The sequence below is a fragment of the Pongo pygmaeus genome, chromosome 8 (genome assembly GCF_028885625.2).
Source record: "Pongo pygmaeus isolate AG05252 chromosome 8, NHGRI_mPonPyg2-v2.0_pri, whole genome shotgun sequence".
Classification (NCBI taxonomy): domain Eukaryota; kingdom Metazoa; phylum Chordata; class Mammalia; order Primates; family Hominidae; genus Pongo; species Pongo pygmaeus.
In genome coordinates, this window is record NC_072381.2 from 73,832,076 (window position 1) to 73,859,999 (window position 27,924).

Sequence of the window (27,924 nt, forward strand, 5' to 3'; positions counted from 1 at the left end):
CGTGCCTGTAATCCTAGCACCTTTGGAGTCCGAGGTGGAAGGATCGCTTGAGGCCAGGAATTTAAAATCAGCATGGGGAACATAGCAAAACCCCATCTCTTTAGAAAAAAAAATTAGCCAGGCGTGGTGGAACATGTCTTTAGCCCAAGCTACTTGAGAGGCTTAGGTCAGAGGACCACTTGAGCCTAGGAGTTTGAAGCTACAGTGAACTCTAATCACACCACTGCACTCTGTCTCTTTAAAAATAATAATACCACCTAAGAAAAATCTGTGTATCAATTTAATTGAATAGTATAAAATAGTTAAAAATAATTACATGGACAAAATTAATGTTAACTCAACAGGATGAGTCATTTTTCTTTTTTTTTTGAGGCAGGGTCTTGCTTTGTCACCCAGGCTGGAGTGGCACAACCATGGCTCAAGGCTCACGGCTCACTGCGGCAGCCTTGACCTTCCAAGTTCTAGTGATCCTCCCACCTCAGGCTCCTGAGTAGCTAGGACTATAGGCACGCATCACCATGCTCGGCTAATTTTTTTTTTTTTTGGTAGAGACAGTCTCAGTATGTTGCCAGGGCTGATCTTGAACTACTGGGCTATAGCAATCTGCCCATCTGGGCCTCCAAAAGTGCTAGGATTACAGGCATAAAGCATTGTGCCCAGCTGCAACCTTACACACACATACGTATTTTTAGACAGGATTTCATTTTGTTGCCTAGGCTGGAGTGCAGTGGCACAATGATAGTTCACTGCAGGCTCCAGCTTCCAGACTCAAGCAATCCTCCCACCTCAGCTTCCCAAGTAGCTGGGACTACAGGCGTGTGCCACTATGCCCAAATAATTTTTTAAACTTTTCTAGAGACAGGGCCTCACTATGTTGCAGAAGCTGGTCTCAAACTCCTACACTGAAGCAATCCTCCTGCTTCAGCCTCCAGAAGTGCTGGGATCACAGGCATGAGCTACCTTGCCTGGCTTATTACTTTATGGTTGTTGGTTTTTTTTTCTACTCAGTATCCTCGGGTTGAAGTGATCGTAACTTTTATATACAATAACCAATCAACCAATCACAAAGCTTGTACCCAGAAAAATACAAATGGAATAAAACACATAACAATGTTATGAATGACAGCGGGCCAGGAGAGGTGGATCACATCTGTACTCCCAGCACTTTGGGAGGATCAGTTGAGGTCAGGAGTTCAGACCAGCCTGGCCAACATGGCGAAACCCCATCTCATCTAAAAATAGAAAAATTAATCAGGCATGGTGGCACAGGCCTGTAGTCCCAGCTACTCGGGAGGCTGAGGCACGAGAATCTCTTGAACCCGGGAGGCAGAGGTTAAGATCGTGCCACTGCACTCCAGTCTGGGCGACAAAGCAAGACTCTGTCTCAAAAAAAAAAAAAAAAAATATATATATATATATATGTATATGTATATATATGTGTATATGTGTATATATGTGTGTACATATATACACGCATGTATGTGTGTGTACATATATATGTATACACTGTATACACACACACACACATACACGCACACACTGCCCAGGATGGTCTTAAACTCCTGGACTCAAGCGATCTGCCCATCTATGCCTCTCAAAGTGCTGCGATTACAGGCGTGAGTCACTGCTCCCGGCCTCTTCCCAGTTTAGATGTGTATCAATCTATGTTTTAATTTTAAATATATTTTAGGCTGGGCGCAGTAGCTCACCCCTGTAATCCTAACACTCTGGGAGGCGGGGGTGGATAGATCGCTTGAGGCCAGGAGTGTGAGACCGGCCTGACCAATATGGCAAAATCCCATCTCTACTAAAAATACAGAAATTAGCCTGGCATGGTTGTACGTGCCTATAATCCAAGCTATTCGAGAGGCTGAGGCACAAGAATCACTTGAACCCAGGAGGCCAAAGTTGCAGTGAGCCAAGATCATTCCACTGCACTCCAGTCTGGGAAACACAGCAAGACTGTCTCAAAAAAATATTCTATTTTAAAAACCAAATTACGGCCAGGAACGGTGGCTCACACCTGTAATCCCAGCACTTTGGGAGGCCGAGGCGGGTGAATCACGAAGTCAGGAGATTGAGACCATAATGGCTAACACGGTGAAACCCTGTCTCTACTAAAAATACAAAAAAATTAGCCGAGCATGGTGGCAGGCACCTGTAGTCCCGGCTACTTGGGAGGCTGAGGCAGGAGAATGGCATGAACCCAGGAGGCAGAGCTTGCAGTGAGCCAAGATCGCACCACTGCACTGCAGCCTGGGTGACAGAGTGAGACTCTGTCTTAAAAAAAAAAAAAAAAAATTACAATTTTCATATGTTTCTTCCCATCCCCTTGAATTGAAGTTACTTAGTGGAGAAATCCTACCTTCTTAGTTCTCAAAGTTACTATAGTTACACTATAGATCCTCATATATTATAGGCATTCAACAGATATTGGCTGTACTGATTTATAAAATTGCCTTTTAATTTATATGTATATAAATACAATTGGCCAGGCATGGTAGCTCACGCCTGTAATCCCAGCACTTTGGGAGGCCGAGGCAGGTGGATCACCTGATGTCAGGAGTTCGAGACCAAACTGGCCAACATTCTGAAACCTCATCTCTATTAAAACTAGAAAAATTAGCCAGGCGTGGTGGTGGGGCGCCTGTAATCTCAGCTACTCAGGAGGCTAAGGCAAGAGAATCTACTGAACCCAGGAGGCAGAGGCTGAAGTGAGCTGAGATCGTACCACTACACTCCAGCCTGGGCAACAGAGCGAGACTCCATCTCAGAAAGAAATTTTTAATTGAAAAAAAATAAATAAAATACATCCTTACAAAAGTTACCTTCATTGTCTTTGGATCAAGTTTAGACCAATGGGTAGGTGTAGAAATTTCTTTAGCTTCACCATCATCCTTCTCTTCTTCATCCTGACATACAAAGTTAAGAATGTAATTACTATTATGAAACCTTAAAATAAAAAAAATTTATTTTAAAAGTCTGTTGCTGATCTGTGCAAGGTCACAAATGTTTCAGATTGTCTTCTCCTAAAGTTATTATTTAGGCAAGTCCACGTACATACATTCTACCACTTTTAACTGATCACAAAGACACTCATCAGCCAATCAAAGCCAGATCTGTGAAACACAAAAGGGTGATAAATTACAACACAAAGGATATCAGGGATGCACAAACACTGCCGGTCTCCACAAACCACACAGTGTGTGATCTTGCCCCAATTTTCAAGCCACCCAAAGACTGATTTAGTCAGACCTTTGAAATGTACCAAAGACGTTGCCACATAGCCCGAAATTTCAAATCTCTCAGACTTGTGGTTGTCCAATTTCAAATATCCATGACTAGAACTGATGACCATGAAAAAGAAAATTTTTTAAATTTTAGAAAATGGCAAAATGTTTAAAATGGCTTAATACTGAATCTTGTTCAACAACTGGTCCCAGATTCCAGCAACTAGACCTATGATAAAAACAAAATTCTGTGCAATTTAAGCACAACTTATTTTCCTTTGAGGTCTCAGCACTCTTAAAGTTAGGATAATAGACAGAAATTTTAAGAGAAAAGAACATACAACTATACTGCTGAAAGCTGGATTACCAGTCGCTGTTACCAGTTATGTTCCTCCATGTGTGTTTGTTATGTAGTGTGTGGTGTGCATTTGTGCCTGTGTTCCTGTGCCTGTGAGAAGCGGAAATAGAAAAAGGGATTAGCGTTCAGTGCCTGTTCTCCATCAGCCTCCTTGCGTTCACCCTGAAGCTTCTCGACCAGCTGCTGCTTGTATCCTCGGGAGAGGGTTTCCCACTCTGAGCGGGTGGGAAGGCAATGCCAAACATCCGGGAAAAATAAAACCACTGTCTCCACATGAGCTGGAACTGTACGCCCCTTGTGGGTCTCCTCAGGGCGATGGTAGCGAATCTCTGCAAAACGGTACCTGTTGCAAGGGAAGAAGCATGTTGGAAAAAAAATTCTAAAATACATTTTAAAGACCCTAGTTCACTTGTAGCACATCAAGTAAAGAAATTTTGCTGCAAGAACTTGAGGTTGGTCTAAAGAAAAAAAAATTATAGAAGCCATAGTTCCTCTTTTGGTACATTTGTACAACATTTAATAAGTTAAAGGAAGAATATGTTCCCCCAAGGCATTTTCAAGTTTGATTACAGAGCTACCCACATTTTAGAGAATACCTGAAGAAGCTGGATAGCTGTTCAGATTTCATGTGCTAAAAAAGAATATTCTCAAATTAAGTCACAAGAGATACACTAAAATACACAGGACAAATAAGCCTCAAGAGAAAATATGGCTGAACAAAAACAATCGCAACTATATCATTTTATAACAAAAGAATTATAATGAAATGAAGTTCTCTCTTGACGATCTTCTCCAGCTATGCATGAAATGAAAAGTATTTTCAACATACATCCAACTTCCAAAGTACAACATAACAAAACATTTAAATTTTCAGTTTATTTTGATTAGTTCTTAATCCTTTTTCCCCCAAAACATTTTGGCACCAAATAAACTTTAGCTACAAATGGGGATTTTCCTTTGAGATTACCTGCATTGACCAGGGTTGCTAAAATAAGCCGGGGGGAAAAGGCTGATCGACAAGAACAACTACATAAACTATTAGTAAAACACTTCTAATCAAGAAATGAATTAGTACTTACCATTGTGTGCACACACTTAGATCAATGCCTGTCAGAGCCTTACAACAACGAATAGCAGTCTTAATCAACACAGAGGGATCTTTTTCTGGGTCTGGTCCATCCAACGAAGGAGACCAGTGGCCTCCAATGGCCATAGCTTCATCCTTGCCTTTCATGCCCACTAAAAACTAATTCAAAACAAAGAATCATTTACACATATTATGCACCCTGTCAAATTACAAATAAGATACTTGAGAAGGAAAGGTACAAACCTTTCCAATATCATTTTTACTACCTCTGGTATCTGTCAGTCAAGGAAGAGTTCAGTTCATTGTGTTCCACACTGCATTTCAGCAATGGAATAGGATTTACACACATCATAACTCATCCTTTTAAAATATTTCTTCAGATAGAGTTCTTTTAAAGAAACAAGCTATAATTCAAACTTCAACAACATCCAAAGACACTCTGAATCCTATTACCACTAAGATTCTACTATGTTACAAATATAAAACATCAAAATGACTGTTGAACTAGTAGCGTACAAATAAGATACAGTCGTAATCTGCAACGAGAAAAACATCTACATCATTAAATTCTGGGTGCCCTAATACTGAAATTAGTCATTAAACTAATCTACAAATACTAAAATGTAGGGCTTTAGATTTTATGTTTACAAAGTTACAGCTAAGCGAAGTGAATACATCTAAAGTTAAAACAAATGTGTCCTTTTACCTTAACAAGTCTAGCAGGATGTTGGAATCCATCTCGAAGTTCTTGCGGGTCTTCAGCAAGAGCACATGACTTATGATATAAATCTTCCATACTAGGGCTAGCCATCAGCATTACCTATTATAGTCAAATAATTCAATCCTGTCAAAAGTCTAAAGTAATGTGAAAAAATGAGAAGCACTACTAATTATCTTTACATATTAGATGTCTGAAATTTTTAAATAAAAATAGGAGGTAATACTATAGCAGCAACAGTATTAGATACCTCAGCCTCCCAAAGTGCTGGGATTACAGACGTGAGCCACCACGCCAGGCCTAGATACCTTATAATTACTTAGTTTTAACTTTTGAAGGGATGCTTTTTCAGTCAAACAATGCTTTAAACAAAACTATAGACTATACACAATATACTGAATGTTTCCCTTAAGACTGACATTTAGTGCGTTCATCTAACATTAAGTTTTATCTGAGGCTACCAGAAGTCATGCAATATTCCAAATATCTCATTAATATCAACTTTATCTTCACATTTTTAATAAGGTTTAAAATGTTAGAATAACTAGTTTTATAGCTCAAGAGACAAGGCAAAGAGAGCTTAAATTAAATTATGTAACCAAAATAGGATCAAGCAGTCAAGAAGAAAACAAGTATTTGGGTCTACCTAACAAACACTTTCTGAAGGATAATTCTACATACCCTTTTATTATGAATAACTGCTAAGAAATTTAAGCTGCATATCACAGTTGAATACAAACCTTTGCACTGTATAAGTGGTCGGCATCTGGTGGATCAAGAATGGCCATATTTTTTTCTAAGGACTCTACTTCTCTGTGCATTACATAAAAATTGCAGTAATTTCCCAGCTGAAATGGTCTTGACAAAGGGAAAGCATCCACCCATGTAAACTGAGCATCAAAAAAGTCACTAGGTATATACAAATTCTGATAACGGCGCCTTAGTTCCATCATGTCACAACTGGGACTGAAAAACAGACATAAGTAGTGAATAAATAGCCTTAATAAAAAGATTACACAAACATTTAATTCTGTAGCAAATATAACTGGATATAGTAAAAAGTAAGCTGAAAAAAGACAAAGTTACTAATGAGCTATAGATTTGCATAGAGAAATATGAAAATATTACTTTCAAATTTATATACGCAAAGCTTTGAATAAATAGTATTCTCAGTGTTATCCTTATTTCGTTACTTCTTGCTACAGAAGACCTTTTGAAATAACTTGAACCTTAGCTCCAGAAAAGATCTGTACAAAAGCAGGTTTTCCTCAGTTGGAACTGTGGATTACTTGAAAATTATGGTTCATGTTGAATGGATACAAAACAGCAATGAGAGTGGTACCAAATTAGTATTTCTGTATGCCCCTCAATCAGGTTTTTGAGCGTAGAAAAACTATAACTTTTATTTTAATATAGTAAGTTCCTAGATCAAGCATACTTACATTCAAAATTAAATGCAAAAATCCACAAAAAGCAAAATTCGTATGTTCCTTGGATTATCTGCACCTCCACACCCCTTTCTCTGTGAATGATTAAGATCCATACCTGATTATTATGTATAGAGGGGATAAATTTCTTGCCTTTTAAATCTCGCACTGATTTTTTAAAGGATCATTTCCTTTTTCCTAAGAAGTAGAACTTTTAAAAGAGAGGAACTGAAAGGTCAATCTGGCAAAAGGTTAAGAGATGTCTGTTAAAAGTATAATGTAAGATGAAAAGACAACTACATTGTCTTTTTTAAAGACAATTAAAGGCAGAAGTATGAAAGATGAAGTAATCTACATGCAGAGATGTCTTTATTTGAAGTATAAAAATAAACACAGAACAATGAACCTGTCAGTTAATAGACTATTTGTTAATAGACTATTACCTACCTACCCTATTCGTCTATTTATCTATCCTATCTACAGACAGAATCTATCTATCTATCTATCTATCTATCTATCTATCTATCTATCTATCTATCTATCCATTCTATCCTATCTACAGGCAGAATCTTGCTCTGTCGCCCAGGCCAGAGTGCAGTGTGGCATACTCACAGCTTACTGTAACCTGAATTCCTAGGCTCAAGCAATCCTTCCATGTCAGCCTCCAAGTATTATAGCTAGGACTACGGGTGCACTACCACATGTGGCTAACTTCTACTTTTTGTAGAGGTGAGGTCTCACTATTTGCCTAGGCTGGTCTCAAAAACCTGGCCTCAAGTGATCCTTCCACCTCAGCCTCCTTAAGTGCTGGATTACAGGCGTGAGCCACCAGTGCCAGGCCTATAATTATACTTTATTTGGATACGATTCTGCTGTCAAAATAATAAAAACATGAAACAAGTATCTGAGTTTTGTTTTTAAGGAAGTGTTACAAAAAGCAAGTACGTATAATTGTTTCCCAATTCCGTATCACCAGAATTTTTGAAGTCATGTTTTACCCCACAGGAGTAAAATTTATAATAAAACAAAAGATATAAGTACAAATAAATCATTTCATGGGCACGAAGTTTCTTATCATCATATTAGTATAAGAAAATCTTGATTTATACAACTACAAATGAGAAGTATGGAAACTTTAAAATCATTTTTACTTGCAAGAGATCCATTTAATGTTCTGGGAATTTACTTCAAAGTGGTAAAACTAAACTGTGAGGCCAGGCGTGGTGGCTCACGCTTGTAGTCCCAGCACTTTGGGAGGCCAAGGCGGGCGGATCACGAGGTCAGGAGATGGAGACCATCCTGGCTAACATGGTGAAACCCTGTCTCTACTAAAAATACAAAAAGAATTAGCCGGGCGTGGTAGCAGGCACCTGTAGTCCCAGCTACTCGGGAGGCTTAGGCAGCAGAATGGCGTGAACCCGGGAGGCGAAGCTTGCAGTGAGCCGAGATCGAGCCACTGCACTCCAGCCTGGGCAACAAGAGCGAAACTCCATCTCAAAAAAAAAAAAAAAAAAAAAAAGTAGGTGCTGATTTGACCACAAGTAAGAGTAAATGAACACCAACTATGTAACATAATTAAGCAAAGTCACCAAGCAAAATTTTCTTGGCATTAAGTAGTTGACTAAAATTCACTGGGTTACTAAATCTAGAACTGAATATCCGGAAATTTTAACCTCTGATAGGCAAGTATTATGAATGGTAATTATCACTCTATTTAAATGTAATAATATCCTCTTAGGCCACTGTATTGCATACAGCTATTTGCTTTTAGGCTAAACAGCCCTGAACACTGCTTTTAATGATTTTCTTATTTTACTGTCAATTTGTTATTTTTCCATCATTAATCTATTACCTAAGTTGCGACCATAACCCACCATTAATTACTGAGACTATACAACTGCCACATACTGGGTTAAGTCCTTTGGATACATGAACGTACCTCACAATAATTTTGCTAGTTAGTATTACCTTTGTTTTGCAGGTGAACCTCAGAAACTCCTGGTAACTTGGCCAGGCGCAGTGGCTCACACCTGTAAGCCCAGCACTTTGGGAGAGCCAGGCAGGTGGATCACTTGAGGTCAGGAGCTCGAGACAAGCCTGGCCAACATGGTGAAACCCCATCTCTACTAAAAATACAAAAATTAGCTGGGTGTGGTGCTGAGCACCTGTAATCCCAGCTACTAGGGAGGCTGAGGCAGGAGAATAGCTTGAACCCAGGAGGCAGAGGCTGCAGTGAGCTGAGATCATGCCACTGCACTCCAACCTAGGTGAAAGAGTAAGACCCTGTCTCAAAAAAAAAAAAAAAGAAAAAGAAAAAAGAAATTCCTGGTAATTTGTCATGATTTCTGATTCAAAGGGTGAATAATATATTTATGTATATACATACGAATACATTATGTATGTGAGTATATATGCATATCTATGTTTCTGTTATACTTCACTGCCAGGGCTAAACTTGAAATAATCGGTTTACTACTGTATTATTGCTTTATCATATACAATGCACTATATATGATCTTCAAGTTATCAATAAGTCTAGATCTTAACTGATTCTAACTTTAGGGGAATAACGTTATGACAGAGGAATTTCCTTGAGAGGCTGCCTTTTTCAATACCAGTCGATATCCTTCATGGGGGTATAAAAATAATGCAGCATTGTAGAGAATTAAGTTATTTCAAATTGCATTTCTGCCCTTATATGAAGAACACTAACTGTCGGGAAATCAATGTTGCAAGAAAAATACCTCTGTAACATATTCTATCAAATTATATGAAATTAGTAACTCAAGAAAACAATGAGTGGGGAATAACCTACCAATCTAAAGAAAACTTTGAAAACTGAACTGTGTAACGTGGAACAACACGTCGAACTCTCCGAGGTGATCGCTCTCGCTCTCTTCGTGGAGATCTTTCCCGGGAACGTTTCCTCTGAGGTGATCTTTCTCTCGATCTACGTCTTTCTCTCTCTCTCTCACGACTGAAAGCAAATTTTTCTAAAATTACTAATATTTCTAATATTATGGAAAAGCTCTTCAATGAAGTAAATACAGTAGGTAATATAAGCAAGATTGCACAATATATTTGTTTAACTTTTTACAAATTGTAGTAAAATAGACATAAAATTTACCATTTTAAAATTTTATATTATAAGCATAGTTCAGTGGCATTAACTACGTTTACATTGTTGTACAACCATTGCCACCATCCACAGTACACTTTAGAAAATATACCTTCGATCATCTTTTCTGTTAGGCACTTGATCCCCTCTGTCATTTCTTCCTGAAAATCGGGATGGGGGATCTAATCGTCGTGCCGGTTGTGGCTGTGAAACTATACGAACAGGAGGCTGCAATAAACCAGCTTTAAAAGATAAAAGCAAAAAACGTTTAGCGTGTCTAAACAAAGTTCGAAAGCATTACCTGATAAAATTAGAGGAACAAAGTTAAATAACTGAGAGTCACTAAAATTGTTTTTTCAAAGTTGGCCTAATTTATATTTTTAAAGAATAGGTACTGGCCGGCTGCGGTGGCTCACACCTATAATCCCAGCACTTTGGGAGGCCGAGGCGGGTGGATCAACTGAGGTCAGGAGTTTAAGACCAGCCTGGCCAACATGGTGAAACCCTGTCTCTACTAAAAATGCAAAAACTAGCTGGGAGTGGTGGTGGGCGCCTGTAATCCCAGCTAATCAGAAGCCTGAGGCAGGAGAATCGTTTGAACCCAAGAGACGAGGCTGCAGTGAGCTGAGATCGTACCATTACACTCCAGCCTGGGTGGCAGAAGCAAAACTCCATCTCAAAAAAAAAAACAAAAAAAAAAAACAGAATAGGTACTGTCAGGTCAGGCACGGTGGCTCACACCTCTAAGTCCAGCACTTTAGAAGGCAGAGGTGGGCAGATCATGAGGTCAGGAGTTCGAGACCAGCCTGGCCAATATGGTGAAATCCCGTCTCTACTAAAAATACAAAAAAATTAGCCAGGCGTGGTAGCGCATTCCTGTAATCCCAGTTACTCAGGAGGCTGAGGCAGGAGAATCACTTGAACCCGAAAGGCGGAGGCTGCAGTGAGCCGAGATCATGCTACTGCATTCCAGCATGGGCGACAGAGCGAGACACCGTGTCAAAAAAAACAAAAAAAAAAACAGGTACCTTTTCTTTGAGACAGAGTCTCACTCTGTGGCCCCAGTCGGACAGCAGTAGTGCAGTCATGGCTTACTGCAGCCTCGACCTTCCAGGCTCAAACAATCCTCCCATCTCAGCGTCCAAAGCAGCTGGGACATAGGCATGCACCACTAAACCCAGCTAATTTTTTTTTTAAATTTTTTGAGGAGATGGGGTCTCCCTATGTTGCCCAGGTGGGGCACTATCTTGATGAATTCTTCCCAATACTGAAAATCAACAATTTCATTTTGAAATAGTATAAATATTTCCAGGTAGGAATAGTGCAAATTTACCTTCTTTACTACAATGCACACTTAATTTATGGAAAGATGTATAATATATGCAAAGTTGTAAGTATTTTAGACAGAATAACTAGAATAAGTAACTAAGTCCTTTACAACATAGATTAAAATACTCATTCCCCCTTTCAACATCTGATCACGCCATAAGAACTAAAAAATGTGTTTTTCTTTAAAATTTGCTCAACCTCAGTAGAATGATTCACATTAAACATCTCTAAAGTAGACAGAACTATTACACATCACAGAAAATAAACACAAGCACAAATAATTTCATTCTTCCCAACTGATAACATGATATATGAGATCCCACATCTCTCCACTAGAACAGTTTTCTGACGCTGGTCTATGATAATGATATTAATTCCTGGTAGAAAGCCTAGTATGGTGATCATCTGAATTATTGCTCTGCAGTTTGTAGTAGGAAAAAAATCTCTCCACTACTATGTTTCCTAAAAAATTAGTTCAATATGGTCTGATTTTTATTATGAATGGAAAAATGTGTATGTCAGCAGGATTCTTATGCATTGTTATGCTCATCTCCCTTTTCATGTCCCTATCAGCCCAGAAACATATAGGGAGCTTTCAATTTTAGAATACCCTCACTGGGACATCTCCTTTAAGAAATACTCAGTGGGGGACTGTAAAAATAACACAGGAGAGGCCGGGCGCAGTGGCTCACGCCTGTAATCTCAGCACTTTGGGAGGCGGAGGCGGGTGGATCACGAGGTCAGGAGAGCGAGACCATCCTGGCTAACATGGTGAAACCTCGTCTCTACTAAAAAAAAATACAAAAATTAGCCGGGCGTGGTGGCGGGCGCCTGTAGTCCCAGCTACTGGGGAGGCTGAGGCAGGAGAATGGCGTGAACCCAGGAGGCGGAGCTTGCAGCGAGCCAAGATTGCGCCACTGCACTCCAGCCTTGGCAACAGAGCAAGACTCCATCTCAAAAAAAAAAAGACACAGGAGTCAGCTTGAAAAAATTCTTACTAACTATACATATAAAGGATCAAAAAGAAAACAACTGAATATAAAACAATGGATAAATGAAAACCCATGAGGCCACAGTAAAAAAAGAAAAGAGCTAACATAAGGCAAGAATAAGATGCGGTAAGAAGGATGAGTAAGTCAGGCACGGTGGCTCACGCTTGTAATCCCAGCCCTTTGGGAACCTGAGGGGAGTGGATCACCTGAAAGTCAGGAGCTCAAGACCAGCTTGGCAAACATGGTGAAACCCCATCTCTACTAAAAATACAAAAAATTAGCTGGGCGTGATGGTGGGCGCCTGTAATCCCAGCTACTCAGGAGGTTGAGGCAGGAGAATCACTTGAAGCCAGGAGCAGAGGTTGCAGTGAGCCGAGATCTTGCCATTGTACTCCAGCCTGGGTGACAAGAGCAAAACTTCGTCTCAAAAAAAAAAAACAACAAAAAAAGAAGGATGAATATAAAAAGCACCATTTAGAAATTCTTGGCCGGGCTGGGCGCAGTGGATCACATTTGTAATCCCAGCACTTCGGGAGGCCAAGGCGGGTGGATCACCTGAGGTCAGGAGTTTGAGACCGGCCTGGCCAACATGGTGAAACCCCATCTCTACTAAAAATACAAAAAAATTAACCAGGAGTGGTGGTGCATGCCAGTAATCCCAGCTATGTGGGAGGCTGAGACAGGAGAATCGCTTCAATCCGGGAGGCGGAGGTTGCAATTAGCTGAGATCTGGCCTGCGTGACAGAGCCGAGACTCCTTTTAAAAAAAAAAAAAGTCTCGGGCCAGGAGCGGTGTCTCACGCCTGCAATCCCAGCATTTTGGGAGGCCAAGGTGGGCGGATCACCTGAGGTCAGGAGTTCAAGACCAGCCTAGCTAACGTGGGGAAACCCCACCTGTACCAAAAATACAAAAAATTAGCTGGGCGTGATGGCGGACACCTGTAATCCCAGCTACTTGGGAGGCAGAGGCTGTGGTGAGCCGAGATCGCGTCATTGCACTCCAGCCTGGGCAACAAGAGCAAAACCCCGTCTCAAAAAAAAAAAAAAAAAAAAAAGTCTCACACACAAAATGTCATAAAAGTGGAATCACACATTATGTTCAAAACCAAACAAGGATGCGTATTTACAGAATAAAACTATTATCAAAGAAAACGAGTTACAAATGGCTGTTGTGTTTTTTGTGAGACAGGGTCTTGCTCTGTCACCCAGGCTGGCAAGCAGTTGTGCAATTCTGCCTCACTGCAACCTCCGCCCCCTGGGCTCAAGTGATCCTCGCTCATCAGCCTGTGCACACCACCACACCTGGCTATTTTTTTTGGATTTTTACTACAGACGGGGTCTCACCATGTTACCCAGGCTGATCTCCAACTCCTGAGCTCAAGCAATCTGCCCACCTCAGCCTCCCAAAGCGCTGGGATTACAGGTGTGAGCCACCGCCCTGCTACCAGACACAATGTTGTATTTTTTTGACCCGAGTAGTGATTACACAGGTGTTCATTAAATAACTCATTACACTGTAATCTGTCATCATTTTGCTATGTGTCATCATTTACAGTAACAAAGAAAATGCAGGCTGGGAGCAGTGTCTCACACCTATAATCTCGGCTCTTTGGGAGGCCAAGATAGGCAGATTACTTGAGTCCAGGAGTTCAAGACCAGCTCGGGCAACATGGCAAAACCCTGTCTCTACAAAAAGGTGCAAAAATTAGAGGGGGGTTGAGAAGGTTGGATTGCTTAAGGCCAGGAGGTTGAGGCTGCAGTGAGCTGAGATCATACCACTGCACCCATACCTGAGTGACAGACCGATACCTTGTCTCCAAAAACAGAAAGAAAAAAAGAAAATGCAGCCTGGGCATCATGGTGAAATCCTGTCTCTACAAAAGATATAAAAATTAGGCTGGCAGGGTGGCGCGCACCTGTAGTCCCAGCTACTCAGGGGAGCTGAGGCAGTAGCATCACTTGAGCCGGGGAGGCGGAGGTTGCAGTGAGCCGAGATTACACCACTGCACTCTAGCCTTGGCGACAGAGAGAAACCCTCCCTCAAAACAAAAAAAAACAACAACAAAAGAAGAACATGTCACAATTACATTTTTTAATGCCAATTAAGCAGGCTTCTGTAAGCTAAGGCTACCTGTCATCTTTTTCTCTTTTTTTTTTTGAGAAAGAGTTTCGCTCTTATCACCCAGACTGGAGTGCAATGGCGTGATCTGGGCTAACTGCAATCTCCGCCTCCTGGGTTCAAGAGATTCTCCTGTCAGCCTCCAGAGTAGCTGAGGTTACAGGTGCCTACCACCACGATCCAGTTATTTTCTGTATTTTTCCAAAAGTGCTGGGATTATGGTGTGAGCCACCACGCCTGGCCCTATGTATCATTTTCAACACTGTTTTTATAAGAACACGTCTGGACCGGGTGCAGCGGCTCACGCCTGTAATCCCAGCACTCTGGGAGGCCGAAGTGGGCGGATAACTTGAAGTCAGGAGTTCGAGACCAGCCTGGCCAACGTGGTGAAACCCTGTATCTACTAAAAATACAAAAATTTGACGGGCATGGTGGCACATGACTGTAGTCCCAGCTACTTGGGAGGCTGAGGCAGGAGAAGAGCTTGAACCGGGGAGGCTGAGGCTGCAGTGAGCCCAGATTGCACCACTGCACTCCAGCCTGGGTGACAGTGAAAAAGAACACATCTGGAGTTTCAAATAATCAATTTGCAAAAAAACTTAAAACTCAGCAAATTCATTTGATGTGGTATGGTTTAATAAGTAATTTAATAGTTTTGATATCTAAGTCCACAGGGTGTATCTTTTAATTTCTTATCACTAAGAGAAAAAAAAAAATACTTCCACATAGCTATGGAAGTAGATGTGTCCTATTCAGGATTTTTAGGCTTCAAGTTTTCTTGAAATCCCTGCCTTTTTTTGTAATTAAAAGCATAGTTATATTATTAACAACTAAAAAGTTATATATTCGTCTGAAACAAAAGCAAAGATACCTTTCTGCTGAGGCTGCTGTAATAAGGGCTGTGGTTGAGTCTGCAATAGTGGTGTAATAGAAGCTGCTGAAATCTGTGCCTGCAGCAGAGACTGGGGCTGGGGCTGAGTCTGAACACCAAATGTTGTCTGTGGTGCAATTGGCTGAAGTACAGCAGGAGGAGTCTTCAGTAATGGCTGGGTTTGCGACTGATTCTTCAATTAAAAAATGAAAGAATAAGAAAAAAAATCTTTGTAAATTAGAAGACTCATTTACCAAGCTTCTATAATACCTAACTCAATATTTTCTGTACCTGATTTGGTAGTGTTTGAATTCTCTGTGCATTCCATTTAAAAGGCATATTAGGATTATAAGTAGCTTCAACCAATACTCTGTCACCTACTTGGGGGGTTTTCCCTTTGACAGCACTGTAAAAAAAAAAAAGAAAAAAAAGTTAAATATAAATACAATTAAAATAGATTTCTCCCCAAAATGATTTACATAGTTAGTACTTTAAAGTAAACCATATCTCAAAAAAAAATAAATAAACAGTAAACTATATCAGAAATGGAAACCTGAAAAGCTCTTTAAAAAGTAGATGGGGCCAGGTGCAGTGGTTCATGCCTGTAATCCTAGCACTTTGGGAGGCCGAGACAGGCGAATCACTTGAGGTCAGGAGTTCAAGACCAGCCTGGTCAACATGGTGAAACCCTGTCTCTAGTAATAATACAAAAATTAGCCGAGCGTGGTGGCGCACACCTGTAATCCCAAATACTCAGGAGGCTGAGGCAGAAGAATTGCTTGAACCCGGGTGGTGGAGGTTCCAGTGAGCTGAGATGGTGCCCTGGCAATCCAGCCTGGGTGACAGACAAGACTCGGTCTCAAACAAAAATAAATAAAATAAAATAAAATAACAATAAAAAGTATTTGGGGGATGGCAGCAGTAGCTCACGCCTGTAATCTCAGCACTTTGGGTGGCCAAGGTGGGCAGATCACTTAAGGAGTTCGACACCAGCCTGGCTAACATGGTTAGGAGTTCAAGACCAGCCTGACCAACACGGTGAAACCCCATCTCTACTAAAAATACAAAAATTAGCCGGGTGCGAATCGCCTGTACCCGAGAGGCAGAGGTTGCAGTGAGCCAAGATCGCACCACCGCACTCCAGCCTGGGTGATAGAGTCAGACTCCATCTCAAAAAAAGTAATAATAAAAAAAGAGGCCGGGCGCGGTGGCTCACACCTGTAATCCCAACACTTTGGGAGGCTGAGGCAGGTGGATCATGAGGTCAGGAGCTCAAGACCAGTCTGGCCAAGATGGCTAAACCCCATCCCTACTAAAAATACAAAAATTAGCCAGGCATGGTGGCAGGAGCCTGTGATCCCAGCTACTTGGGAGGCTGAGGCAGGAGAATTGCTTGAACCCGGGAGGCAGAGGTTGCAGTGAGCCAATATTGCGCCACTGCTCTCCAGCCTGGGCAACAGAGCGAGATTCCATCTCAAAATAAATAAATAAATAAATAAAAATTTTAAAAATAAAAAAATAAGAAAAAGTAGATGGCCAGGTACAGTGCCTCATGCCTCTAACACCATAACTTTAAAAATCAAACAGATCACTTGAGGTCAAGAGTTCAAGACCAGCTTGGGCAACATTGTGAGATCATATTTCTACAAAAAATTTAAAAATTAGTCTTTATGTCTAGATCTGAAGAAACTGGAAAAAAAAAAAATAGATGCCGGGAGTTGTGGCTCACGCCTGTAATCCCAGCACTTTGGGAGGCTGAGGCAGGTGGATCACCTGAAGTCAGAGGTTCAAGACCAGCCTGGTCAACATGGTGAAACCCCGTCTCTACTAAATATACAAAAATTAGCCGGGTGTGGTGGCAGGCACCTGTAATCCCAGCTACTCGGGAGGCTGAGGCAAGAGAATTGTTTGAACCCGGGAGGCAGAGGCTGCAGTGAGCCGAGATCATGCCATTGCCCTCCAACCTGGGCAACAAGAGCGTAACTTGGTCTCAAAAAAAAAAAAAAGCTGGGCGTGGTAGCATGGGCCTAGAGTCCCAGCTACTTCAGAGGCTGAAGCAGGAGGATCCCTTGAACCCGGGAAGAATTTTAGGCTGCAGTGAGCTATGACTGCATTTCTGGACCCCAGCCTGGGCAAAAGAGCAAAACCCCATCTCAAAAAATAAAATAAAAAGGGCCGGGCGTGGTGGCTCACGCCTGTAATCCCAGGACTTTGGGAGGCTGAGATGGGTGGGTCACAAGGTCAGCAGTTCGAGACCAGCCTGACCAACATGGTGAAACCCCGTCTCTACTAAAAATACAAAAAAATTAGCCGGCTGTGGTGGCAGGTGCCTGTAATCCCAGCTACTTGGGAGGCTGAGGCAGGAGAATCACTTGAAACCAGAAGGCAGAGGTTGCAGTGAGCCGAGATTGCACCACTGCACTCTAGCCTGGGCAACAAGAGAGAAACTCTGTCTCAAAAAAAAAAATAATAAAATAAATTAATTAAATTAAATAGCCAGAAGTGGTGGTACACGCCTGATGGCCCAGCTACATGAGGTAGCTGGGTCCAGGCGTTCAACTTTGCAGTTCACTATGATGGCAACACTGCACTCCAGCCTGGGTGATAAAGCAAGACCTTGTCTCAAAGAAAAACAACAACAAAAAAAGAGTTAAGTAGATATACCTCCTAGACTCATTTTAAAATGGGTATTTCACCCTTATAAACATCAGTTTAAAGTGAAATTAATAATTTACCACCCCATATTTCCCTAATATTATCTCTTGCTCCATTTTTTACTTTTATAACCCAAGACTAAGATTTGCTTTGGGCTTTCAAATAACGAAAGAAATGCAAAAAAGATAAAAAACAGGAATCCCTTTTACAGAAAAATGTTGTACAGTATTTCCTACAAACACTACAAACCTATAAAAGTACTAATTTAAATATGGAAAAGGAATTATTAAAAAATAAAAATAATTATTTTGAATGTCAGTCCATCAATCATTTGATCCTATTAACTTTTTCAATGTTAATATTTTTGCATCTTAGAGATGGGGTCTTGCCATTATGTTGCCCAGGCTGGTCTGGAACTCCTAGCCTCAAGCCTACTTTGGACTCCCAAGAAACTGAGATTACAAGGACAAGCCACCGCGCTTGGCTAAAAAACAATTTTAAAATCTATGCTATGTCATTAGACACGTCAAACGAAGATTAGATTTCAAAATTAGATTTCAACACCCCACTCACAGTTATGTTTACCCAGGAATATTGTTAGAACCGCCTTTCTTCAGGAAAAAATACAAAATTATAGCTAAACTGGCCAGGCGCAGTGGCTCACGCCTATAATCCCAGCACTTTGCGGGAATGAGGTGTGCAGATCACCTGAGGTCAGGAGTTCGAGACCAGCCTGGCCAACATGGTGAAACCCTGTCTCTACTAAAAAATATAAAAACTGGCCAGGTATAGTGGCTCACACCTGTAATCCCAGCACTTTAGGAGGCCGAGGCAGGTGGATGACGAGGTCAGGAGTTCAAAACCAGCCTAGCCGAGATGGTAAAACCCCATCTCTACTAAAAATACAAAAATTACCCAGGCGTGGTGGCAGGCGCCTATAATCCTAGCTACTTAGGAGCCTGAGGCAGAGAAATACTTGAACTTTGGAGGCGGAGGCTGCAGTGAACAGAGGTCGTGCCACTGCACTCCAGCCTGGGTGACAGAGCGAGACTCTGCCTCAAAATAAACAAACAAACAAACAAAAATTAGCCGGGTATGGTGGCACACGTCTGTTGTCCCTGCTACTTGGGAGGCTGAGGCAAGAGAATCACTTAAACCCGGGAGGTGGAGGTTGCAGTGAGCTGAGATCACGCCACTGCACTCTAGCCTGGGTGACAGAATGAGACTCTGTCTGAAAAAAGAAAAAAGAAAAGAAAAGTAGGAAAGAAAAAGAAACGAAATTCCACACTTGAGTTTCCTCAGAAAAAAATAAAAATAGAAAATTACAGCTAAGGCCAGACATGGTGAATCACACCTGTAATCCCAGCACTTCCTGGGAGGCCGAGGCAGGTGGATCATGAGGTCAGGAGTTTGAGACCAGCCTGGCCAATATAGTGAAACCCCGTCTCTACTAAAAATACAAAAATTAGCCAGGCATGGTGGCTGAGGCATGAGAATTGCTTGAACCTGGGAGGCGGAGGTTGCCGTGAGCTGAGATCGAACCACTGCACTCCAGCCTGAGTTACAGAGTGAGGCGCTATCTCAAAAAAAAGAAAAAGAGAAAGAAAGAAAAAGAAAAAAAAGAAGAGTAAGGGAATGATTATCCTATCAAGACCAGCCTGCCCAACATGGTGACACTCTGTCTCATACTAAAAATACAAAAATGAGCCAGGCGTGCTGGCACATGCCTGTTGTCCCAGCTACTCAGGAGGCTGAGGCAGGAGAATCACTTGAACCCAGGAGGCGGAGGTTGTGATGAGCCGAGATCACGCCACTGCACTCCAGCCTTGGCAACTGAGTGAGGCTCTGTCTCAAATAAAAAAGGAAAGAAAATCATAGCTACACTGGCCAGGTGCAGTGTCTCACGCCTGTAATCCCAGCACTTTGGGAAGCTGAGGTGGGTGGATCACTTGAGGTCAGGAGTTTAAAGACGAATCTGGCCGACATGGTGAAATCCCATTCTCTAATAAAGATACAAAAATTAGCCGAGTGTGGTGGTGCACGCCTGTCATCCCAGCTACTCCGAAGGCTGAGGCAAGCGAATTGCTTGAACCCAGGAGGCAGAGGCTGCAGTGAGTCGACTTGAGATTGCACAACTGTGTCCAGCCTGGGCTACACACAATTTCCGCCACAACTAAACAGGTGTTTTGTGGTAAATGCAAGAAGCCATGTGGCAAGACCTCATTAAGTTTACCTAAGCTGAAAGAATACATCTTCATCCACAAATCCAAATGTATCATGTAGTTTTGTAACCACCCCTGTGAAAACACGCTGCTTCTGAGGCTGGGTTTGCTGTTGACTGGACCTTGGTGTTGGATATGATACAGTTATTTGTGCTGTTGGCTGAGGAGTAGACAGGCTAAGGCTTGTAGGCAGTGCAACAGCTGGCTATAAAACAAAATCAATATCAAATTAAGGTAATGATTTGAAATCATCTAAAAAATGAATATGACTACTTAAAACTAACCCAGAATGTTAAAAATTTCATATTAGAAGATATACATGTACATCTTGAGAGTCAGGTCTAAAATTAAACTATAAATTATTTTTAGACTATTTCATCAAGATCTCTTAGATGAGCGTTCTTACTAATACAATATCCATACTAGCAAAATAAAGGCTTAGGAAAGTCCTAAGTATAGTAAAGGAACTCAGCATTCCTTAAACTTTGACCACAAAACTATTTTCTCATGAAATTTCTTTAATATCTTAAGATACTAGTAATGTGTTATGGGTACACTTAGGGAAATAGCATTTGAACAAAACTTCTATTGTTTTTCTACTTAATTTGGAAATTCTACTTTGTTGATTATTGAAAATAGGAGTTATGAGTTACGTGTTAACCAACTGTAGTTCTTTAATAAAAACAGGTTGATTTCTCAATTCAAGTATATTTTTAAAAGACAAGTAAGAGATTCAAGACTAAAAATACGGTACAAAAGGTTATACTGTGAAAAGCTTCTCTCCTATCCCTGCTCCTCAGCTATGCAGTTCCCTAAACATGAAGCAATCACTGTCCTAACTATTAGTGTAAAGCCTCCTAGAGATGTTTCATTCAAATTTGCATATAGATAAATGGAATCATATAATACATACTAGACTGTACCTTTACTTCTTCCTCAGATTATCTGGAATATCATTCTATATCAGTACACAAAGAGGTTTTGCTTTAACAGCTGCACAGTATTTCACTCTACGTATTAACCAGTGATCAGCAAACTACGACCCATCGGCCAAAAACAGCCTATAGGCTCTTTTTACGTAGTTTATAAGCTAAGAACGCTTTTTACACTTTCAGAAGGTTGTAAAAATAGAAAAAGAGTACGTGAAAGATACAATAAATAGTCTGCAAAGCCTAAGGTAGCACTACATATGAAAAGTTCAAAACTTTTTAATGTTGCTGAAAAATTAAGCAGATAATGTCACACAATAACTTTCCCTGCTGAAGTGGAAAAAATGTGCAGAAATCTTCCAAAAGAAAAAGACTACAAAAATCAGTATCAATGAAAAATCAGTATTAAGTTTAAAATAAAACCTCAGCCGGGCATGGTGGCTCATACCTGTAATCCCAGCACTTTGGGAGGCCAAGGCGGGTAGATCACCTAAGGTCAGGACCCTAGGCGAGACCAGCTTGGCTAGCATGGTGAAACCCCATCTCTACTAAAAATACAAAAATTAGCCAGGCGTGGTGGCAGGCGCCTGTAATCCCAGCTACTCGGGAGGCTGAGAGAGGAGAATCGCTTGAACCCAGGAGGCAGAGGTTGCAGTGAGCCAAGATTGCGCCATTGCACTCCAGTCTGGGCAACAGAGGGAGACTCTGCCTCAAAATAAATAAATAAATAAATAAATAAAATAAAACCTCATATTTATTCAAACTGTATCACAGCTGAACCTACAACGAGAAACCATCAAAGATAAACTAGCATACTACTACCTTTATTTAGCATTACATTCCTAAATTATTAGGTGAATCTAACAAGTAACTAAACCCTGAAAGAAAAAGTAGAATAGTAATAAAGCTTTAGTCTACTGTTCATTCAGACATCCAAAACAAATAAATACCAACTAACCTGTGTTAAGAGGGTTTGCTGGGGTTGCTGTAACTGAAAATAGAAAAACACACACAGAAAAGGGTCAATCAGAATTGTTGCTTCATAGATGCTTCATAAAAGAAATAATTCCCATAGAAGTTATTCTACTTATTTTTATTTATGTATTTAAACAGAAACGAGGTCTCACTATGTTGCCCAGGGTAGTCTTGAACTCCCAAGCTCAAGCAATCCTCTTGCCTTGGCCTCCCAAAATGATAGGATTGCAGACATGAGCCACTGCACCCAGCCCAGTTATCTTAGTTTAAGAAAAACGTGAAAAGTAACAGAGATAACTAGGTATAAAGTTTCCTTCAACCATTTCTAAAAACTGCAGACCTCATACGTAAGTAACTCATTCAATGATAGGCACTTAACTACTTTTATTAATATAAATACAGAACCTGATTTTTTTGTTATTGTTATTATTTCCCAGGAATAGCATCCACAGTAAAACCCCACAAATCTCTAAAAGCGAAGATTACCATGCTACAGAAATGACTCAATATCATCAGTATGCTACTTGTATCAAAAAATATCACTGGTCATCGATGCAATTCATAGATATATCCCTAAAATGAGAAGCACTGTTGATGGACAATTTGCCATAGGCACAGAGACCATGAAGGACCACATACTCTGATGTATGGTTTTTCCGTAATAGCAAAGTGTACTATTACCAGAAAGTAAAAGGAATTAGTATGAAAGGAGAAATTTTAAAATTCTGAAATATAAACTTGACTTAGGCTAAGGTAAAATAATCTGTATGAGGTTGTAATTCAAAACACTCAGTTTACCTGGAGTCACCATGTATTCGAGATTAGATCATATCAAAATACTATTTTTCTGTAAGTTAAGAACAGTTCAGTAGTGCCATTTTTTAAAGGCAGAATGAGTATCACAATTTTTGCAAGGTTCAGCCTCACTCATTATCATCTTTAATAATGTATTTCATAAGAGCACTAAAATAAGTTGGAAGGTACTCTGAAAACAAGACATCTGATTTGAGACCAATCTCTTTGTCAGTTTTTAAGAAGTTTAAAGCAATTACTAGTGAAATACTGAGGTCTTCTGGCAAAATGCAATGCTTCTGAAGCCTCAAGGTGCTTAAGTCGAGGATTAAACTGGGCCATGGATCTAGGGACAAAGAAGTTATGAATTGAGAAGCCTCTGCAGCCATAAAAAAAAGAATGAGGCTGGGCGTAGTGCCTCACGCCTGTAATCTCAGCATTTTGGGATGCCAAGGTGGGTGGATCACAAAGTCAGGAGTTCGAGACCAGCTTGGCCAACATGGTAAAACCCAGTCTCTACTAAAAATAGAAAAAATTAGACGGGCCACCTGTAATCCTAGCTACTCAGGAGGCTGAGGCAGAAGAATCGCTTGAATCTGGGAGGCAGAGGTTGCAGCGAGCCAAGATTGCACCATTGCACTCTAGCCTGGGCAACAAAAATGAAACTCAGTCTCAAAAAAGAATGAGACCAGATCCTTTCCAGGGACATGCTTAGGCTAAAGCATATCTGTATTTCAGCAAGGCAAACTCTCTTTCCTTGACAGTTCCTAGAGAATGTGTCTAAGGAAAAGGGGCCAATGAAACTTGCTTTTAGTCTAAATCAGGAGTTTCCATATTGTTTAAACGTGCCTAGGGAATAGAAGTGTGAACTATAAAGGGAAGCTTTCTCCCACATTTTATTTATTTTAATTTTTTACAGGTGTGCACCACCAGGCCCAGCTAATTTTTCTATTTTTAGTAGAGGCAGGGTTTTACCATGTTGGCCAAGTTGGTATCAAACTCCTGACCTCCAGTGACCCGCCCACCTTGGCCTCCCAAAGTGCTTGGATTACAGGCGTGAACCACTGTGCCTTGCCGGCCTTCTCCCATTTTGAACAGTTCTATTTTAATATTTTGATTTCCATACACAATTTGATTAATAAGAAGGGGGCTAGGAGTCCTACTCCTTTAAAGAAATAAAGGCTGTAGTAGGTGTTAGTTAATGTAACAAAAATTTTTAAAAATAAAGAATAAAGAAAAAAAAATAAAGGCTGAAAGCCTATATAAGGTTTACACTTCAAGTAGCAAAAGGAGCTTTCATTTTCACATGTGGTCTAGTTTGGCAGAGCTGGCCCAAAGGTTCCAGACAGGAGCGTACAGTCCAAAGGGTGGTTCTTTCCAGATTATTCTCTGCATACTTTTTTTTTTTCTGGGACAGAGTTTCGCTCTTGTTGCCCAGGCTGGAGCACAATGGTGCGATCTCGGCTCACCATAACCTCCGCCTCCTGAGTTCAAGCAATTCTCCTGCCTCAGCCTCCCTGTTTCAGCCTCCTGCGTAGCTGGGATTACAGGCCTGCGCCACCACACCCGGCTAATTTTGTATTTTTAGTAGAGATGGGGTTTCTCCATGTTGGTCAGGCTGGTCTCAAACTCCCGCCCTCAAGTGATCTGCCCGCCTCGGCCTCCCAATGTGCTGGGATTACAGGCATGAGCCACCGCACCCAGCCTCCTCATACTTTCTTAGAAACATGCAACAAAGACTGGCTAAGGATTTGGGTTGTTAGGACCACCCTCCCATCTCCCTCACCCTTGGAGACATTCCTTTTTTCCTACCTATTTACTCCAGCCCCTCCCAAAAAAGTTGTATCACATGTTAAGGTAGCTGATAGAAATAAAACTCTCTATCAATTGAACTTTGGAGCAAATGGCTATTTTAAAATCAGTTTTTAACATGGAAAATATAAACTAACCTGTTGTTGCACACTATACAGGGCCTGCTGAGGTTGTGAATATTGCTGAAAGATTAAAAAAAAATTTTTCAAAGAAAAATACAGACACTAAATTTACTCATTCTCAAAAAGTAATATACATAGAAATACATACAATTACACTAAACATAAACTTTCTGTTCTGGCATGGCATTGATTCAAAGAAAACAAAAAAAAATAAAAATAAAAATAATAAAGATAAATTTTCTGGAACAGTGAAACTTCATCTAAAGCAAATCAAGTTGTGATTACTTATACTCCGGGATCCAAAAAGAAGTAAATTTTATTCACGTAATTAAGGTATAAGAACTGCCCAATTTAAGGACTTAAAAATTTTGACTATTCAACTACTTTTTTTTTGGACACAGGGTTTTGCTCTGCCTCCCAGAGTGCAGTGGTGCAATCTCAGTTCACTGCAGCCTCAACCTCCCAATGCTCAAGCAATCCTCCCACCTCAACCTCCCAAGCAGCTGGGACCACACGCATCCTTCACCACGCTGGCTAATTCTCGTGTTTTCTGCAGATGCTGTCTTACCATGTTGCCCAGGCTGGTCTCAAATTCCCGGGCTCAGACGATCCTCCCAACTCAGCCTCCTAAAATGCTGGCATTACAGGCATAAGCCATCATGCCTGGCCCAACTATTCTTCCCTATATATGCTGGTCAGATATAATATTCATCACCAGAAAAAGAAATCAGCATAATAAAAACACATAATTATTCACTACCTATAAAATGAAGGTAGCAATGCTAGCTACTCAGATTTCATAGTTTTCTACATCAAATAATAAGACATATTAAAGATTTACCTGTTGTAATGCAGCTGCTGCAGCTGCGGCTTGTTGCTGCAATGCAGCAGTTTGTGTTAACTGATAGTTTGCTGGAGTTTGTGTGGTAAGGCCTGCTGCTGCCAATGCAGTTTGCTGTGTGTAAATGGTAGGAGATGCTCCAAGGAGTGATGGCTGTTGAACACCCAGTGCAGCTAAAATGAAATCAAAGAGGAAAAAATTAAAATCAAGATTATGAAGAATATAAAAAATATGAAAACAGTACATAGAAGAGATACCTGCACCCCCATGTTCACTCAAGCACTACTCACAATAGTCAAGATATGGAATCAACCTAAGTGTCCATCAATGAACAACTAGATAAAGAAAATGTGGTATATATCCACAAGGGAATACTATTCAGCCTTAAGAAGAACATCCTGTAATTTGCACTATGTATGAACCTTGAAGGACATTATGTTAAGTGAAATAAGCCAGACACAGAAAGAAGAGTATCGCATGATCTCAAATGTGGAGTATAAGAAAGTCAAACTAAGAGAAACAGAGTAAAATGGTGGCTAAAAGAGACTGTGGGGCCCAGGGCAGGATTGGGCAGACATTGGTGAAAGGTTTCAGTTAGGAGGAATGTTCAAGATACCCATTGTACATCACGTTGACTACAGTTAATAACATTATATATGTAAACATTGAGAAGAGAGCAGACTTTTAAGTCTTCTCACCACAAAAGATGATAAGTATGTGAAGTAATGCACATTAAACAGCTTGATTTAGCCATTCCATGACATATATACATATATCAAGACTTTATATATATCTATAAAACTTTGGTATTAAGTAATTGTGTATGTATACCATAAATACATACGATTTTTACATGTCAAGAAAAATTTCTAATTTTAAAAAAGACTAAAACTGGCTGGGGGTGGTGGCTTATGCTTGCAATCCCAGGACTCTGGGAAACCGAGACGGGAGGATCACCTGAGGTCAGGAGTTCGAGACCAGGCTGGCCAACATAATGAAACCCCGTCTCTACTAAAAATACAAAAATTAACTGGGCATGGTGGCACATGCCTGTAGTACCAGCTACTCAGGAGGCTGAGGCAGGAGAATCGTTTAAACCTGGGAGCCGGAGGTTGCAGTGAGCTGAGATCACCACTGCACTCCAGCCCCGGCAACAGAGTGAGACTCCATCTCAAAAAAAAAAAAATTGACAAAAACAACACTTAAGCACAAAAAGCCTGGTCCAAAGGTAATGAGTTATCTAAACTGGTTGTTCAGTTACTGACTGAACTCCTTGTTCTATTCTTTCCCCCTTCTGATTACAATGCTTGTCTAGTCTTTGAAGAAAAAAAAGTAGGCTGGACGAGGCGGCTCATGTCCGTAATTCCAACCCTTTGGGAGGCTGAAGTGGGAGGATCACTTGGGCCCAGGAGTTTGAGACCAACCTGGGCAACAAAGTGAGATCTCATCTCTACAAAGATTAAAAAAAATGAGCCACACATGGAGACAAGTACCTGTAGTCACACCTACTCAGGGGGCTGAGATAGGAGGATCATTCTACTCAGGATGCTGAGATGAGAAGATCACTTGAGCCCAGACATTCCAGGCTGCAGTGAGCCATAATCCTATGAGGGATTTTCAGAGAGTAAAACTCTACCTCTCAATATTGGGGGAAAAAAAAAAAGCACAAAAACGGTTTGTGTTTTTGAGACAGAGTTTCACTTTGTCACTAAGGCTGAAGTGCAGTTGTGCCATCACAGCTTATGGAAGCCTCGACCTCCCCAGGTTCAAGTAATACTCCCACCTCAGCCTTCCAAGTAGGTGGGACTACAGGCGCAAGCCACCACATTCTGCTAATTTTTAAATTTTTGGTAGAGAAGGGATCACCTTATGTTTCCCAGGCTGGGCTCGAACTCCTAGGCTCAAGCAATCCACCTGCTTCGGGATCCCAAAGTACTGGGATTACAGGTGTGAGCCACCACAACTGGCCACAAAGAGGTTTTAGTTAGCGTACACTACTGTACTGAGAAATTAAAAAACAATTCACCATGTAGTGACTTAAAATGATAATTTGCTAAGACCAAATAACTGGGGAGAGGGGCTCAAAATGATAGACTTTGGTACTTAAATGTTTAATGTATGCTCAGAGATAGCTACACACTGAGGAGAATATGATAAAGGTTTTACTTGATCCTTTTACCCAATTCCGTTAAATGCAGAAACTTTAGGTAAAAATTATGGTCTAGCACTGCACTTCCCAAAAATGCATCTCCTAGAAAAATGACCACTAGCTCCCGGGGGCAATAAATTTTGAAAAAAATGGGATCTAAGGCTAAGTTCAGGAAACTG

At 40.8% G+C, this 27,924-nt stretch overlaps 1 protein-coding gene and 1 non-coding gene across 14 annotated transcripts in view; both read right to left on the reverse strand.

The window, feature by feature from the left end:
- The window catches only part of CCAR1 (cell division cycle and apoptosis regulator 1), a 73,922-nt gene that overhangs the window by 32,209 nt on the left and 13,789 nt on the right, over nt 1-27,924 (reverse strand). For 10 of the 13 annotated variants that reach the window (XM_063670540.1, XM_063670541.1, XM_054436653.2 and 7 more), the window contains exons 3-15: nt 25,597-25,769; nt 24,771-24,815; nt 22,013-22,045; nt 20,137-20,330; nt 15,540-15,654; nt 15,249-15,441; nt 10,051-10,180; nt 9,636-9,797; nt 6,134-6,359; nt 5,382-5,495; nt 4,668-4,834; nt 3,721-3,931; nt 2,829-2,912 (exon numbers count right to left, since the gene is read on the reverse strand). In XM_063670540.1, coding sequence (XP_063526610.1) covers nt 2,829-2,912; nt 3,721-3,931; nt 4,668-4,834; nt 5,382-5,495; nt 6,134-6,359; nt 9,636-9,797; nt 10,051-10,180; nt 15,249-15,441; nt 15,540-15,654; nt 20,137-20,330; nt 22,013-22,045; nt 24,771-24,815; nt 25,597-25,769 — 1,847 coding nt within the window. The remainder of the gene's footprint in view (nt 1-2,828; nt 2,913-3,720; nt 3,932-4,667; nt 4,835-5,381; nt 5,496-6,133; nt 6,360-9,635; nt 9,798-10,050; nt 10,181-15,248; nt 15,442-15,539; nt 15,655-20,136; nt 20,331-22,012; nt 22,046-24,770; nt 24,816-25,596; nt 25,770-27,924) is intronic. The other 3 variants (XM_063670544.1, XM_063670543.1, XM_063670542.1) reach the window with 1 other exon arrangement.
- Nucleotides 4,966-5,032, reverse strand: LOC129007010 (small nucleolar RNA SNORD98). The gene has a single exon (XR_008492191.1). It is a non-coding gene; the product is annotated as a small nucleolar RNA SNORD98 (small nucleolar RNA).